The 19136-nt window shown below is 39.4% G+C and overlaps 1 protein-coding gene across 3 annotated transcripts in view; it reads right to left on the reverse strand.

The window, feature by feature from the left end:
* Positions 1 to 19136, reverse strand: part of LOC101745288 (eye-specific diacylglycerol kinase) — a 162108-nt gene that overhangs the window by 97095 nt on the left and 45877 nt on the right. For 2 of the 3 annotated variants that reach the window (XM_062671847.1, XM_038015113.2), the window contains exons 2-4: positions 16859 to 17033; positions 12596 to 12739; positions 9490 to 10220 (exon numbers count right to left, since the gene is read on the reverse strand). In XM_062671847.1, coding sequence (XP_062527831.1) covers positions 9490 to 10220; positions 12596 to 12739; positions 16859 to 16948 — 965 coding nt within the window. In that variant the 5' untranslated portion in view covers positions 16949 to 17033. Of the gene's footprint in view, positions 1 to 9489; positions 10221 to 12595; positions 12740 to 16858; positions 17075 to 19136 lie in introns of all 3 variants that reach the window. The other variant, XM_062671846.1, reaches the window with a different exon arrangement.

Consider the following 19136-nt stretch of genomic DNA (forward strand, 5'->3'; position numbering starts at 1 on the left):
TCGGAATCGCGACCCACTGAGAAGATCCGGCGAGAAACTCAGCGGGCTGATGCATGGGTTAGGAGCCTAACAGCCTGGCCACGGGACATTCGCCGATGCGAATATTCGCGCGGTGCGAACGGCGAAGCGTCTAGCGACTAAAACAAGCGCATAGAAATGTACCTAACAAGCCACGCGCACCGGCGACCGGCGAAGCGACCGGCGAAATGTACCGAGCGAATCGCGCGATGCGGCGGGCGAGCAAAACAAATGCATGAATACGGACGGCGCGAGCCACGGAGTCGAGCGGTAGTCGCGGCGAATAGTGCAGTGATTAAATGAGTTTAGTTGTTTTCGCCGCGAAAAATTAACGCCGAAATTTTTATATTTTTTATTTATTTTTTATTTTATATTTTTAAAGTCGTCGTGGCCTAACGGACGTCCGGTGCAATCGTGTTGAGCGATGCACCGGTGTTCGAATATCAGGCGGGTACCAATTTTTGTAATGAAATACGTACTCAACAACACTCAACGTTCACGATTGATTTCCACGGTGAAGGAATAACATCGTGTGATAAAAATGAAATCTTCAAAATAATAATTTGCGTAATTACTGGTGGTAGGACCTCTTGTGAGTCTACACGGGTGGGTACTACCACCCTGCCTATTTCTGCCGTGAAGTAGTAATGCGTTTCGGTTTGAAGGGTGAGGCAGCCATTATAACTATACTTGAGACCTTAGAACTTATATCTCAAGGTGGGTGGCGCATTTACGTTGTGGATGTCTATGGGCTCCAGTAACCACTTAACACAAGGTGGGCTGTGAGCTCGTCCACCCATCTAAGCAATAAAAAAATAAAATAGCTGAAATACTAGCTAGACCAGCTATTTGGAAGTCTAGCCACCCAAAGTATTTCTCGTACTTCTTGTGGAATTCTCCATCTATAGGTATACTCCGATTCTTATTCAAATCATGTACTTCACAATCTTTTCCAAATAATAGGTCCTGAACCAAAAAACTATTAATTTGTAAGCAATATCGAGATAATTTCGATATAGACATTTCGCTGTCGGACTTCCTTACTAGTCGCGGCGGCGAACGTGAGTACCCGTGGCCTGCAAACGGTGCTGCGCGAATGGTCGCCTCGCCCACCGCTTCGCTGTTCGCACCGCCGATCCCCGTGGCCAGGCCGTAAGAGCCCCTGAGGCTACCAACGATTATATAGGGAAAAAATGTTTCCCTAATATTACTAGCTCAATTGGCTTGTAACGCTATAAAAACATGAATTAAACCATGTTTAGTTTACCAAGCACAAACAAAAGTCTTCACTATCTAAACTTGAGTTTCTAACTTACGATTTGTGTTTGTTGACTTTCGAATAAGGTAAAATTAATTAGTTTACGGTTTGGCTTTAAGATGTAATAAATTATTATTAAAGAAAAATAATTTTATTCGTCGTGAAGTCGTCGTGGCCTAACGGATAAGACGTCCGATGTATTTATTCGTGTTGAGCGATGCACCGGTGTTCGAATCGCAGGCGGGTACCAATTTTTCTAATGAAATACGTACTCAACAAATGTTCACGATTGACTTCCACGGTGAAGGAATAACATCGTGTAACAAAAATGAAACCCGCAAAATTATAATTTGCGTAATTACTAGTGGTAGGACCTCTTGTGAGTCCGCGCGGGTGGGTACCACCGCCCTGCCTATTTCTGCCGTGAAGCAGTAATGCGTTTCGGTTAGAAGGGTGGGGCAGCCGTTGTAACTATACTTGAGACCTTAGAACTTATATCTCAAGGTAGGTGGCGCATTTACTTTGTGGATGTCTTTGGGCTCCAGTAACCACTTAACACCAGGTGGGCTGTAAGCTCGTCCACCCATCTAAGCAATAAAAACAAAACTTTTTCGTTTTTATATCCAACTAGTGAATTTCAGTCGTACTCCTCAGTGACTAACGCTAATTGTATAAATTATTTTCCGTGGATTTTCTAAAAAAGATATTACATAACCTTACTTTCCTTTACAATTACAGTTAACATTATTGCGATTACCAAAAAACCGAAATAGATATCAGCCAAATCGGTGAAGCCGTAGTCAAGTGATTCTCCGTCTTACATTTGTTTTACATACCTATACACTTATCAATAGATTTATGAAATTACTAGCTGTACCCATCCGTTTCGCTGGGCATTTAAAATTAACATTATTATTTCTCACCCCCACAAATATTCTCATCACTAACGCCCCCGCAACTGGTGTAGGGAGTCCAACACTCATATAAATATTGACCTATCAATTAAGAAAATGTATTTTCTACATGGATACCAAGTTTCAAGTCAATCGGATGCATGGTTCAGTAGTTATAACGGAACATCCGTAAAAACCACTGTAGATTTATATATTAGTATAGATGTAATATATTTTCGATACACGTACACGTACTTCGGAAGAGCTACCCGGTTCGGGGTTTATCGTGTTCTAACCCGGCAGGCTGGTCCTGACCTATCAGGGTAGCCTTAAGAGTGACACCGCCCGGGCAGCATGACGGACCACCGTACAATGGTCCACGGCGTGGTCTTCGAAAATCGCTCGACGACACGTTCGGGCGGCACTGCAATTCTTGTTTTAGAGTTCACCACGGGAATCCCCATGCTCTGCCCCGGTTCTGAATTCGAACGAAAATCGGATTTCGGGCGAAAGAGTAAAAAGGCAGTTGTTTGATGGGAAGGACTCTAAAACACCGCGGTCCGCTCTTAAAATCTGCGGATAATCAAGCTCCACATAACACGTGCGTCCGTAAGCAAGGAGACCTCATTCATAAGGTACGGTCCCCTGCTCAAAAAAAAATGTCGTTACGATTTTCGATTCTAGATTAATATTTCTATATTTTTTTCACAATGTTTCTTTATTTGTTCGAGATCGCGCTAAGACCACTGTTTTAATTGTTTTAATTACATTATAATAAATTGTAGTTTAATGTCTGGAATTACACTAAAAATCTAGCGTGTAATTAATTCATTGTCTCCATAGAATAAAAGAAACCGAAATTGTAACAGTAAAAGCTAAATTTTTCACAACTCTGAATTTCCAACCAATGAAAGGTAAGTTTTCCCAGTACGAATGGATTTGCAAGTACGCTTTTGTATTACTTTTTCTGATTTTTTTTAAATTAGTGGCCCCGCAGTAGTCGATATTCGACTATAAGGTTCATTGAAATTGTATGTTTAAGCATTATCAAGGTTCTATTTTCAAATACTATTTATATTTCTAATATAATGACAGATTTTGCAAAAACTTACACTATAGATAAATAACATTAAAGACAAACAATATTAATCTATTCGGAATTTGACCACAGACTTTAAGCATTAACAAAAGTTTGACAATTGACAATAAACAAACAGTATAATTATATGTATGTGTGTGTGTCAAATACATGGTAGTGTGTTGTGTAATGTTTTTTTTATTGATTTCATGTATGTTTTATGCATAATTAAAAAAAAATATTAGGATTGTGCACTCCTTCTCTGTTATCTTTATAAGGGTGGGAAATTTCATACTCCTCCGTCGGCGCAATTTTCGTAAAAAGGGGTACAAAGTTTTTGCTTCACGTATTAATAATATATAGATTAACCATCACGTTAATTTAAAGGTAAACAATATTTGAACAACAGATACAAACCCTGAATTATAATACAAATTAATTGAATGCCAAAGCACTTTTGCTTCGTAGAATCGAGAACCAGTCGCCGAGAAAATCGCATAACAGGGCGCGAAATTAATGGGACCGAGTAAATAATTCAAATTATGAGAGTTTCTCCTCAGTAAGGATAACCTTCGTTATTTTGCATTAATTAAATAAATTAATAATGCATAAGTCGTCCGCTCCGAAAAATTATTGAACCAGTTACAAAATTTATATTGAGCTTGTGTAAGCTCGGTAATTTAAAAAAAATATTTAGTGTTTTTTAAACTGTAGAAACATAAATATTATTTTTGAGCCTATGAATAATTGGTGTAGTTGAGCTGAGGTCCTCCTGGTATAGTTATACTAAAAGTCTTAATGTGGTTCAAATCGAATTACAGAATACTTGTGTGCCTATGCACACGTGTCAACACTCTTAGACGCTTACTTAAAAATATTATCACATCGCGAAAAATAATACCCAAACAATACATCTGTTTATATAGTTCAGTAAAATATATACATAATATAATTTATCTAAGTGGCTGCTCAATCAAATCTTGGTTAGGTATAGGTACAAAAAAAGAAATACCACTCCGTAGAATTGAACGAAGAGAAAACGGATTTTTCTTATGAATAATATTTTACGATTCGCGATTAGTTCACTGGACTTTTGCTATTTCCTGCAAACTAGCTGACGAATAAAAAAATGTTTTACCTATGAAACTACAAGCACAATGCCAACCGTAAGCTTTCTCATAGATTTAAGACCGTTTCTAAATTTATAAATGACCAGGTATAAATAATAAATAACCCTTACACGATCCGTTGTGACTATCGTTCAAATTACAAATATTTATTACACCCATATACCTACATAAAGTACATAATAATATGATTTGCGCGCCATCTCCCAATCGAACATATAACATTTAAAAACTAATTTTAGTTTTACGTAAAAAGGATTAAATGATTACGTATATGATATGATTACGTAAAAAGGATTAAATTAAATGAACTCACTTCTAATTTAGTTTGATCAAAATTAAATTATATGGAATATGGAATTATAAACTTAAAAAGTCATCGTTACGTTTTGAGCAAGTTAATAGTATTAACCGTCAAAACCCGTTGGGACACGAACCGGGAACCGGTAATCAGGCGTTGGAGTGCTCGCTGAATCATTAATAGCTCTGCTCTTGTATTAATATCTATAGATAGAGGGTTTGTTCGAGTTTTGCTAATTAGCACATTGTTTACAAAATCAAATGCGGAGTTCCATTAATTGTTCGATTGTATTTACCTATCACAATTTTGTTTGTAGTTCAACCAATAATGATCGTAATAACATTCTCTTGGATATTTGTAAGAGGTTTGTTTGTCTTGATGTTGTCTTATTTATTTGTTTAAATGACGAGAGAATGAGACAAAAATTTGCCACAAATGATGAAGTCATAGCCGCTGTAGAGGAGTATTTTGCAGGCCTTGAAAGAAATCATTTTATGGAAGGCATTACTGCTTTAGAACGAAGATGGAATAAGTGCGTAGAAGTTCACGAAGACTAGGTCGAAAAATAAAATTAATTTTATCATGGAAAGTTAAATGTTTCATTATTAGGCTAGTTACTTATCATCCCACCCTTGTACATTTGGGAAAAATTAAGTCCAATAAACCATTTTTTGAACAAATCAACGTATGATATAATTTAACTTATATTTTCACTTTTTACATGCTCCCCCACACTATATTTCGTCTGTTTAGATCTGATATATTCTACCCAAGAGTGTATTATAGTGAAGACAAATATGAGCAGCATGAAGCGATGAAACTTTGAAACTTTGTTAAACGGTGCTTGTGTATAAAGTCTTGATATAGTTCGACGTGAGGATCGTGTTCAAAGGCTTCTTTCTCCGGAGGTTCAAGATAAATTGTTTTGTTCTATATTTTCCACATATAAAGTTACAATCTATGTGATCGTAATGTTACAAGAGCAGGACGTGACTGACTTTCAAAAATTTGGAGACAATTCTATTACTCATCTCCATTGAGATTTTTAAAGCCTCAAACCTAACTTCATTCGAGATAGATTAGATTAGCGATAGAATAGTGTTGATTTTGTAAAATCCTTCTTAAGCTATATTTTACTTCTATTCTCTATGCCCTATGGCAAAGGAAATACCCTCAAAGTAAGTACAGACCTATTCGTACATACAATATTATTTATTGATAAGAAAAATAGCCAACCTCCATGAATTATATATACCACAAGCCAAACTTTCTTGGTTTTTCGTGAGTCGTAGATATTATCAAAACTGCTTTTACGACTTAATCTCGTATTTATTATTTCATTAATTCAACAGTAAATCGTATAACTATAGTTTCTTGTTGTCTAGTATCTACTAAGGACAAAACTATTTATATTATTAGGGGTTACGGTATGAAATTGCCGATTTGTACTGAAATATTGGAATTCGTTTAGTTTTAACATGTTTATTTAATCAACATATCTACCATTATTTTCTATACATTGCTGCCATCTAATAGGAAGGCCATTTATGCCTTTGCGATAGAGCTCTGGTGATCTAGATTCTACAAACTGTGTGAAAGCATTTTGTACTGCCTCCTGGGAAGTAAACTTTTTATCACCTAGAAAATTGTCTAAATCGCGAAAAAAATGGTAGTCTGTGGGAGCTAGGTCTGGTGAATACGGATGGTGACAAATGGTTTTTAATTGCAGTTCCTGTAGAGTTAAAACGGTTTCTCGTGCTGTATGAGGTCTCGCGTTATCATGGAGCAATAATAATGGTGAAGATCGATTCATGAGTAGGGGCTGTTACACTGCAAGTTTTACTATAACTGTTCGGAGCTCGGCCCAGTAGACATCTGCCGTTATGCTTGACCAGATCGAATAAAGCAATAGTGAATAACACCATGCTGAGACCACCAAACAGCTACCATTACCTTTTTATTCGTAAGCTTTGCTTTAGGATATTGTTGCGGCGTTTGACCGGTCAACGATTGAATTTTTCGCTTACAGCTATCGTAAAGAATCCACTTTTCATCACATGTCACAATTCGATCCAATATTCCATCATTTCTGTATTGTTTCAACAAGGCAACACGCGTTTCTTTCTGCAGATCAGTCAAATCATGAGGCACCCATTTTTTTATTTTATTGATTTGACGCAATTTTTTTATTGCTTAGATGGGTGGACGAGCTCACAGCCCACCTGGTGTTAAATGGTTACTGGAGCCCATAGACATCTATGACGTAAATGCGCCACCCACCTTGAGATATAAGTTCTAAGGTCTCAAGTAAAGTTACAACGGCTGCCCCATCCTTCAAACCGAAACGCATTACTGCTTCACGGCAGAAATAGGCGGGGTGGTGGTACCTACGCGCGTGAACTCACAAGAGGTCCTACTACCAGCAAATGAGTCAGTATTGTTGGCAAGGTAACGTTAAACCATGCCGCTAATTCCTGGGTAGTTTGGCTCGGATCGACTTCCACCATTTCTTTCAATTCATTGTTATTCACACGCGTGAGAAGTTTTCCACGTGATTCGTTCTTCAAATAAAAATTTCCATCACGAAAGCGTTTAAACCAAAATCGCACGGTGCGTTCATTAGCAGTCCCCTCTCCAAACGCAACCTTGATATTGCGAGCTGTTTCTGCAGCTTTAGTTCCGCGTCGGAACTCGTATTCAAAAATCACTCGAGTTTTCAAAGTATCCATCTTTCGTGTCTAAGCTAACAAGAAAAACAACTAAAAATCAATAATCGAATCCTGCACATTTTATAAAATTCGATTTGAAAAAGGGTACCATTTAAAAAAAATTCACTCAAAAATCTCAAACCATGAAGGTTCAATGTCAATTTGAAGTACCTATTACAATAAAACGGCAATTTCATACTTTAAACCCTATTACTATGTAAGCTAACTAAAAGTAAACTTATTACTGCTATAATTGTCAAATAGAATCCTATTTCAATCGGAATTGAAAAGTTATCTTTTAAATTCGGAATATCCGGTTGAAGTTATAACAACACACTTAATTGTGAACTTGTTGATGTCCTCGACGACTGGTCCGTCAATAGCAACCTTAACATTCATTTTGTAGTACAAGTAATGCGGGTCATAAATACAAATTATGTTCTAAAGACGTTCTTACATAAGTTACATAACAACAGCTAACAACACCAAAAGTGTATAAGCTACATGAGCTAGAGTTTGAAGGTTTGCGTCATTCACCGTACTAACCAGACCACCACCATACCACCGACCATCACACCACCGACAGATCGTTACTTTTTTCCAAGTTTGGAAAAATTCTTAGCAGCGAAAAAATCCCATTACCTGAGAGTAGATAGTACAATACACCTAACTTCTTAAGGGAGGGTTTTGAAAAATTGCCACTTCCCTGACAGAGGAGCATCGATACCATGGGTGAATTTTAATAGACAAAAATAAAAAAAAGTTATATAAAAATGTCTTTAACTATCTGTATACTAAACATTATATTTATTCTGTACTTCCTTTGGTCGACTGGTAGAGAATGCCTTAACCATTAAGTCCGCCAATGCAAATTTACATCAAGTGTAATTAATAAATACATAAACGGAAATTTCTTAGGTAAAGACCAATATACTTTGAATGTGAACAAATCACAAAAAGACAATTTGTATTGGTATAATCAAAATGAGGACATAGAGTGGATGCGGAGTAAATAAAAAGCTGGCAACTTATTAATATTTGCGGTTCAATGGATCGTATATAATCAGTTTGTCGGTAGATAAACAGGACCTCGCACCAGAATATCGGTGTTTAACGAGTGCTGTCAGTTTGTGTACAATGAAAAAATAGACAGCGCAGATAGGAAAACCGCGTTTACTGTAAACTGAAATACCTACTTTGAATATGCGAAAGTCAGGAACCGGCGATAAAATACTTATTACCTATTTTATACGTTTTTTAAATGCATAAAAGGGTGAACGAAGTCTCAGCCCATCTGATGTTAAGAGCTTGGACAAACTTACTTCCCATCTGGTGGACCGATAGCGGTGTTACGCAAATTTATATTTTTTATAAATAGATTTTAATGATACGATCTCATTTCTTCATTGATCGTGAATACGTGTTAAGTCTGCATTTCCTTCGAATTGGTAGCTACGATAGGTCGCATCAGTTCATACGAGTACGCCGTGCCTATTGTTTTTTAAGGCCAAAATATTTTGAACTTAATGAAATTCCTACTCTACATGCTTTATGGTTCTGAAATAGCGATGGTGTAAAAAATATTTAAAAAGCGTCCAACAGGCCAGCCAATTTTTTTCTCATGTAAACTTCAACTTTATATTTGTAGCTTTGCTTTGTGTATTTTTAATTACTAACCTAATGACTGTTGTATTATTATATTGTGACAGTTACATTTTTTTATTTATTATGGTAGTTGTGAGGCCGCACAGTTGGATACCTCCGTCTCCTACCTATTTCCGACAGCCTATAATATAATTTAGAATTGGACCTTGGCTTTATTTCATTGTTTGTTCGCGTTAGACTCCTTCGCGTATCTTTTATATCATTATGTTGAGCTTCGACTATGATTGTATTGTATTATAATACTATCGACCTACGATAGCATTTAACAAAACGAGTACAATTCACATATTTTGCAATCACCAAAAAGCAATTTGTCCATAATTTATATCAAAATTATGCTTTGAAATAAAACGTTTAATAATAAATAATATGTAAACACATCTAAAGTAGCTAAAAATAAAAGTACATTTATATCTCGAAAGAATTTATTTGTTTACTAACCTGTTGTCGAGAGTCGCGTTCACAGTACATGTCGCTTGTGCTGATTCCTGCTGCTGGACTGTTGATTGAACTTGGGCTGATGTCAAGGCCAACGCCTTGTAGCGCGATTGCTCAGCCGTAGGCAGTACAATGTCCACTGACCTCGATCGGAGTCCAGTACCAGGCACGGTTAATGAATTTGCACTACCGTTCAATTGTTCGGCTCGAGCTCCACCCGATACTTTCGAGAAACAGGAATCAACCGACGCGGCGCGATCGCGTTTTAACTCGGGCACTGCCAAATAAATGTCGTGGACGAGCGAGTCCCTTGCCGCACTTGCCACTCCTTCTTCCGACGCTCGAACATTCTCGAGTGAACTTCCTGTAGGCTCCACAAAGAAGGCTTCTTGCCTAGATATCGATCGACGTCTTTGTGGTAATATAGGAGGCTCGTCACTAGGGGGTTGCAATTCGAATGATGGCGCTCCAGGAGAAGGAGGCGGCGACTGCGGCAGAGGCGGCGGTATGATAACTCGAGTTGGAGGTGGGGGCTCAAGAGTGACTCGAGGGCCTTCTGCCTCGCTTTCATCTTCATCTTCATCATCATCTTCGGCCGAAGAAGAGGCCAACGGTCTTTCTGGGGTAGTTCGTTCTTCGCTACGACGAGCGAGCCACGTTTCCATGTGGCGACAATGCACGCATGGTGGTGGGGTGCCTTTACCTGATCTGCGTCGGGACCACAATCGCGGTACCTATGGAAAAGAGAAAACAAAATTTCATTCAACAATTTTATATTAATGCCCGCGACTTCGTCCGCGTGGAATAGTTACTTGGCATAACGCAAAATTTTACCCGTCTCTTCAATTACGTAGAAAGTGAAAATATTTTTGAATAATAGAATGCTAAGGAGTTATTTAAGGTACCAAAATCACGCTTTTTAACCGACTTCAAACGAGTAAGTTATCAATTCGACCATAATTTTTTATCTATGTATGTTCACCGTTTTTTCGAAAATGCTTAAACCGATTCTGACAATTCATTTTTCATACTTTTAAAGGGAAACAATTCTCTCATACATTACTTTTTTTTTTTTTTTTCCACAGTAGAAAATCGCCGGATCCCCACCCGCGCGGCAGGTGGGGTATGTGGGAGTTGAACCTCACTAAAAACTCCTGCCGCTCACAACCAGCGCGCTACCTCGGACCGGGCCGGAGCCCAGTCGGGGCTATTGAAACGGCGGGACAGGGTTGACGCAGAGCACATTACATCCATCCCACCGTCCCACGGACGCCAGACCGGTGGCCGCCAGCGACACGACCACCGGTTCCCTCGTTCAGCGGGCCGAGAGCCCGCTTTGATGGCGCCGCGTTACACCTTCCCCCAGAGCGGTCGGGGGAACGCGGTCTACCATCACCCGGCTTCCTATTGCGGGTGAGCGTGCAGAGCACGCCACCCCACGTCTGGGTCCCTCCCCGCACAAAACGGGTGGGACCCCTAGCTCTTAGGGGGCCAGGTCACGGATACGACCCCGGTCCCGACCCCCTGCTCGGCGGCGGCGGGTTTCCGCGTAGTGAGGAGAGCTTTCCCTCACTCGCCCCGCCGCCTCCTTCTGCGAGATGGTGCACTCGCAGAAGTCGAGCATAGCCTTCCATGACTCATCACTGCCAAGCATCGACGCCACGACGCCAGGCAGCGACAAGTCAGGTCCTATCTTTGCGACCAGGACACGGCGCTGCACCTCCCAAGCGGAGCAGACAGCGAGCGTATGCTCCGCCGTGTCCAGGTCGTGTCCACAATGGTGACACCTCGTCGTCGGCTCAACCCCTATCCGGCGCAGGTACTTCCCGAAGCATCCGTGCCCGGTCAGCACCTGCACCAGACGAAAGGTGAGACGTCCTTCGCCACGATTCACCCAGTCATCAAAGACCGGGTAAACCGCCTCGACGGTCCGTAGCCCCCACGTGGGGTTGGCCAATCGCCTCGACCACGACTCGAGCACGGACCGCCGAGAATGGGCCTTCCGCGCCCGCAGCTCACTTTCGGGGAGACGCGCCACGCCCCGAGCACGAAGCTCGCTGCGCCACCGATAGTCGGCAGCGAGTGACTCCGCCTCCAGCTCCCATGGCGGCGTCCCCGCCAAAACACACGCCGCCTCGAAGGAGACGGTGCGATATCCGCGAATGACCCTGATGGCAACGGTGCGCTGCGGCCGGCGCAGGAACCGAGCCATAGTGGCCCGGTTGCGCGGCTCAGCCCACACAGGTGCACCGTACAGGGCCATCGATCGCACCACCCCCGCGTAGAGGCGGCGCACAACCTGATCCGGTCCCCCAATATTCGGGAGCAGCCGGCTCAAAGAACCGGCCGTCCCCATCAATCGGGGGACCAGCTCCGCAAAGTGAGCACGAAAAGCCCACCGGCTGTCCAACACGAGGCCGAGGTACTTCAACTGCACCCCGACCCCTATCCGGACGCCTCCAACCACGATGTGGGTGTCAACGGGTGGCGCCCCCCGTGGCCCGTGAAACCACAGAGCCTCGGATTTATTGAGCGCCACGTCGAGACCCAGCCTCCTTATCCTTCCGTCATACATTACTTTAGCGAAACTTTAACCGTTTCCGCACGCAGTGGAAGCTCTCAAAAGGGGAAAAAGCCTCGATTTTGAAACATTATTTAATGGTGTCCGCCTGCGTTGGTCTTAGCGTGATGTTATATAGCCTATAGCCTTCCTCGATAAATGGGCTATCTAACAGTGAAATAATTTTTCAAATCAAACCAGTAGTTCCTGAGATTAGTACGTTCAAACAAACAAACTCTTCAGCTTTATAATATTAGTATAGATTTCTTCATGAATATTAAAAGGTTAATTATCGATAGAAACCATAAGAACATTTCAAATATGTGATCATCTACGTGATCGTCGGGAATTTTATAATGAACATAATAAAACGAGATTAAACCGCAAAAGTTGGTTAAATCAAGTCCGCAATCCTCGAAATCCTAAGAAAACAATTGTAATGTAACTTTTGACACGAATTCAGTGACACGAATGAGTTAGGAAAATACATACAATCAAATCATAATTAGGTGAAAATTTATTATTGCTATTTTTTATTTTCTTCCTTACCTCGAGATAGGTGCCCGAGTCATCCGATCCAGCAGAATCGAAGGAGCGACTGCGAGCGCCGGGCTGCGGCACAGCAAGCAAAACGCTGGTGCCAGAGCCCCGCGCTGCCTCCAACTGGATCTCATCGAATGATGCCGATCGGACCTAAGAAAAATCATTAAATTTTTAATCTTACCAGACATTATAAAACAAAAACACGTGTGGCACTCGGGGACTGCCGCGGTAAAGCTATTGCATAGCATTTTTATCAACTTATGCAATTATAATTAGACAATAATAATTTTATATTAAAACAATAATAAAATAAGACCACGCTCTTAGAATACAGGATAAAAGTAGTTTAACGTAGTTAAAAAGTTTTTTCTGTAGTCTGAGACCACGCTATACTTATAAACATTAACAAAAGCAAAACATTAACTGTCCCCTGCACACTCATAAGCTAGACCGCGCGAGAGAGAGATAGGTAGACTTTTCATGGTGCGCATGCAGTGCGACGTCACGCCGCGCGTTTATTTACTAACACTATACAAGCGCAACGTGTGAATGTGTTGAGCATGAGCTACATGGCAGGCGGAGTGGAGGGTTTTAGGTTTTATTTTCGTTACGAAATTTCTTGATTCGGTCGCCGCGATCAAAGGCCGCGATAAAAGCTATGCAATAGCTTAAAAGTAACATGTATGTAACACGTTACTTTTTTTTCAAACATAGCTCCCGTTAAAACTATTTTTGAACAGTAATACCAAAAAAAATATTTCTACAGCTCAATTTCGTGTTTTTAAAGTGTTTTGTATTTTATTATATTCAAAGTTTTGTATATCGTATAGAACTCGCGCAAATAATAAAAGCCAGTTCAAAAGGAACTAGTGATTGAATTACCAAGACCGAGATCAGATGAATTGTGTAAAACCAGGACTGAACACGAAAGACCAGACCAATACCAAGACGAAAATATTTAAGCAAGACCAAGGCAGAACAAGCAAGACCAATATAAAAATTGTTCCCGTCTATATCTTGTTCTTGCTTTGCTCTTCGCTAAGCCGTAGCAATAGTTATAATCATGTCCTACGTTCGTGAAAACCGAAGATTTCTTTATTTTAATTTGCATACTAGTACTTGACTTCGTTATTTCGAAAATTAAACCCTTTCACTACAATCGAATATGATTTATTAGTTTCGCTTGTTATCTTGTCATCGTCGAAAACTAAACATAATATAAGTTAGTATTAGTTTCAAACAAGTTAGATAGAACACACTTCAAAATATGCTTTGATCAAGTCTCCCACTTGCTTCAGTTACAGACTGCGCAAAACACTTAAGAAAGTTTCAACGAAGTTCTAAAGCGGTAGAGTTCAACAGCGATTTGGTTTTTTGATATATCTCAAGACAAGCAAACTATTGAAATATAACAAAAAAGTACATGTTGTAATGAATAATTTTATTAACCAATATTATTAATATAAAAGTTATTTTTTTAAGGAAATTTATTAAAATATTCCTTTTAATATTGTATAAACTACTATATGTATGTGTGTATGTACATGTATATGTAATGGTATATAACTAGTCAGGTCATAAGTATTGTCACACAGTAAAAACTTTTCTTTTAGAATGCTGGCCACAAAAAAGTTTATTGAATTCGAATTTCGAATTGTTCATGAAAATAAAAATGTATACTTTTAGAATTTTACTCATTTTTAAATATGGAGTGGACGCTTAAAGAAGACCGTGTTGCAGTTATTGCGTTGCATCATTGCGGTTATGCGCCAATTCAAAATTTTAACATACTGAAAAATTTGAATATAACCAAAAGATTCGTTTATCGTACCATCAAACGATACAATGAAGACTCTAGTGTAGATGACAGGTCAAGAAGTGGTCGCCCTCGGTCTGTTAGAACTCCAGCAGTGATAAAAGCTGTGAAGGCGCGAATTCAAAGAAATCCCAAACGTAAGCAGAAACTGTTGGCCCTTCAGATGGGGTTAAGCAGAACCACGGTGAAAAGGGTGTTAATAGTGTTAATAGAAGAAGATGATATTAACCACATTAATCGTAAATGAAACTCACTGCATGCAATTTTTATTATAATAATAATAATAATATCATATTTAATTTCATTGAAATTACTTTGTTAATGTTGAATACATAAACAAACCACAAGTGGCTGTATAATATACCTAGTCAGGTCATAAATTCTGTCACATGTTTAATGTAAAATAATTGAAACAAGTTTATTCATTATGTAACCATTCATATACCAAAATGAACTTAACAAAACATAGATTCTTATGACACTAAAGTTTATTCAAAATGACCTCCGTGATTTTGAATACAGGCCTTCAATCTGCGCGGCCAGTCGTCTATCGCAGCACGAACGAGGTCCATGTCAATATCGGCGGCTGCCTTAATCAAGGATGACTTCAGTGACTCCAAATTGGGATGAGGTTTTGAGCACGCCTTTTCCTCCAAGTGTTGCCATATCTTGTAATCTAACGGATTCAAATCTGGACTGGAGGAGGACCAGTCTTCGTGCCGGATGAAGTTGATTTCACGCGCCGCCAGCCAGTCTTGTGTGCTCTTCGCTGTATGAGCTGGCGCCGAATCTTGTTGGAATACCCAGTGCCTGTTATTGAACATGGTATGAGAAACAGGTTCCACAAGGTTCGTCAGGACTGTATTTTGATACACAACTGCATTCGTTTTTACACCTTTCTCACAAAAATGTACCTCTGTTAAGCCCCAATAAGAAACTCCCAACCATACCATGAGCGAGGATGGAAAATGACCTCGTTGGACACGCGGAATACGGTTGCTCGCTTCTTCACTACTGTGTGCGTACACCTTATCATTTTGTTTGTTGTAGCTCTCTTCTACGGTAAAAATTTTTTCATCCGAAAAAAGAATTTCCCGATTTTTTTTTCCGCGTACCACTTCAACAAAGCGCGGCATCTCTTCAGTCTCAGGTCCATTAGACGAGCATTCAAACGATGTCCTGTTTTTCTTCGATATGCCCGAAGCCCTAAGTCTTCATTTAACACCCTTTTCACCGTGGTTCTGCTTAACCCCATCTGAAGGGCCAACAGTTTCTGCTTACGTTTGGGATTTCTTTGAATTCGCGCCTTCACAGCTTTTATCACTGCTGGAGTCCTAACAGACCGAGGGCGACCACTTCTTGACCTGTTATCCACACTAGAGTCTTCATTGTATCGTTTGATGGTACGATAAACGAATCTTTTGGTTATATTCAAAATTTTCAGTATGTTAAAATTTTGAATTGGCGCGTAACCGCAACGATACAACGCAATAACTGCAACACGGTCTTCTTTAAGCGTCCACTCCTTATATAAAAATGAGTAAAATTCTAAAAGTATACATTTTTATTTTCATGAACAATTCGAAATTCGAATTCAATAAACTTTTTTGTGGCCAGCATTCTAAAAGAAAAGTTTTTACTGTGTGACAATACTTATGACCTGACTAGGTATGTACCAGTCATAAATACATTTATAATAATAATAATAATAATGTTGACTACGAAAATTTGAACTTGTTTTTTTTTTCATTTTTGTCAATCATTGTTTAATATTCTTGTGAAATTTAATGTAGAGGAGAAATAAAGACAACCGAATTACTGTAATAGCATAACATAAAATAGATATGTAACTAAGATTTTTCAAACTTTACTTTCGTCTAGTATTCGTCTAAGCTTCGTGTACCCGATTATTGAATAGGAACATAATAAAGGACACACAAGTTTTTAATAAATAAACTCTAATCAACTTTCAGCTATCGATGTGGTAAAACAAACTATACGTTGCCATCTGCGATCAATATTCCGACATCAATACATTTGTTAACCAAATACTTAAAGTCCCACGTCATTACGGATCCTCACGATCAACTAACGGTGATTTTAGGTACCTCAGGCACCAATTACCGTTCTCGCCGAACCAGTCGCTTGCAACGAAGGGCTCGACGAGTAAATTAACCCATACACACAGCCCACTGAGTTTCTCGCCGGATCTTCTCAGTGAGTCTCGTTTTCGATCCGCTGGTAGATTCTGCGAGGCACCGCTCTCGCTAGGGCCAGTGTTAGCAACATTCCGGTTTGAGCCCCGTGAGCTCACCTACACGTGGAGGAGACGCTGAAATAGCCTCTCAAGGCAATCAGCATAGGCAGGAAAAAAAACCTTTTTAAGACCGAGCTTTTATCGTGTACGATCTTTTTGCATATGTGTGTGTTTTTTTGAATAATGTATTCCTCACCTGTTTGGGCACCTCGAGGCTGCTTTGTGTCTTCATGTCGGCAGGTGTCGGCGTTCTTGAACGTTTGAAAGTGGTGCGCAGGCGTTGCATGGCGGCCGGGGCGGGTTGCGCGCGCGCCCCTCATGTCGCCGCCCCGCCCCGCCGCCTCCACCCCCGCTTCCCGACCACTGCACCACTACATCACAGATACACATTACACGTCATCCTCATTCCTCACTAAAACAAAAAAACAAATTAAATAGTTGATCATTTCACTTTTTTTTTTACCTTAGCCGATGGTCTTTAGAGACCATATCAGCGTCGCCGGGCGAGTGTTTTTTTTTTCCTTAAAATTGTCGCCGTATTATACATATCGACCCTAGAAAGGCAAACGTCACTAAGCGACAATAACTGCTTTATACATAAATGACAGGCAATAACTATTAAAATCATTTCAATCCTACAGCTAGATTCGTTAAATTAAAAAAAAATTTAGGTATTTCAACTTTAAATTAGTCTACTGTAAAGTTCACGCATTGTCGCTTAGTCATGTTTGCCTTTCAAGCGTCGAATTATTTAGAATTATAAAGAAAGAGCAAACACGAAAAATAACGTATTTAATATCTGCCACGAAGAATAAAGATGTAACAAGGTAAAGCGTTATTAAAACAATGAGAGTTAGTTCCGAGATAATCTCAATTACAAACGACTTTTATAAAGAAACTTTCTCGTCGCTTCCACGTAAACGCCATTTTATCGGCGTTAAATATTAAACGTACGATATTATAGTGGTATCACAAGAATTAACGAACTACAAGGTTCAAATTTACGATTCTATGTTCATTATCAGATTATGTCTGTTGACCGATACTAACCTGGTTATAAACGCTAACCAGCATCGATAATGATAGCGTCCATATACTTTTTTTTATCGCTTAGATGGGTAGACGAGCTCACAGCCCACCTGATGTTAAGTGGTTACTGCAGCCCATGGACATCTACAACGTAAATGCTCCACCCACCTTGAGATATAAGTTCTTAGGTCTCAGTATAGTTACAACGGCTACCCCACCCTTCAAGCCGAAACGCATTACTGCTTCACGGCAGAAATAGGCGGGGTGGTGGTACCTACCCGTGCGGACTCACAAGAGGTCCTACCACCAGTAAATACTTCTACAGTCCCCTAACCATAAGCACTCTCAATAATATGTTTTACAGTATAATAATGCGATCAGGAACTCGCAACTTCTAGTATTTATTCTCGCAACTTCTAGTATTCTAGTAACTATTTTGAGGTTCTAAAAGACTTTTAAAAAACTGAAAATCAACATTTACACCGGAAGAAATACACCAACAAACAAATAAATTCTGATCATATATTTAAACAGTCGATTTCAATACATCAGAAATCCTTTCAGAATTACTCATTAGTATAAAGTGTTTTGTACTGAAAGGGGCGTTTGAATAATCCTTTTGAAAATCTATGCAACACAGGGACTCAGCGGTGTATTGATTGGAATATTCGTTCTAAAGCTTTTCACTAAGGCACTACGTATCCTGTATAGACTTCTGAAACCTTGACTTCGGCTGTTTTAAATGAAGATTTGATCATAATCAATATGAAATGTGTAGTAGAACCTTTGAAACATTTAAATGCATAAACTTCTTTGATTTAACTCTAAGTAAGTAGTGAATAGTAAAGAATTATTTTACAATCTGGTTTTGTATTAAAAAATATCATGATGCGATATCGCGATATGACGATGGCTTTTCAACATCAAAATTTCTGGATCTTGCCCTTATCTGTTATGTAAATAAGACTTTAATTTTATTTACCAAGGTAAATAAGGTAGCGGCATTCAAGCACTAGTCTCTGAGCCCCTGTGACATCTTAAAATCAGATAGACCTTGAGCTCGATGCTTATTAAAAAAAAGACATAAATCTTATCTTATCTTATACCTTTAAACGAGCAATTCTTGTATATATATACATATATAATCTGAATCTCGGAAACGGCTCCAACGATTTTTATAAAATTTAGTATGCAGGGGATTTCGGGGGCGATAAATCGATCTAGCTACGATATATTTTCAGAAAATGTTGTTTTATTCGTTTTTCAATAATCAGCTTTATGACTCTTCCCGAAATCTATTGGCGAATAACCATACTATTTTTCATAATTGAGAGCAACTAACTGCTTTAAAGACACAATAACACTAAAGTTATTTCAGCAGATGGCGTTGTTAAGACACCCCAAGCCAATGATTGTTTGGTTTAAGGTTAGACCAAGAAAATGAA

The sequence above is a fragment of the Bombyx mori genome, chromosome 13 (assembly GCF_030269925.1).
Source record: "Bombyx mori chromosome 13, ASM3026992v2".
Classification (NCBI taxonomy): domain Eukaryota; kingdom Metazoa; phylum Arthropoda; class Insecta; order Lepidoptera; family Bombycidae; genus Bombyx; species Bombyx mori.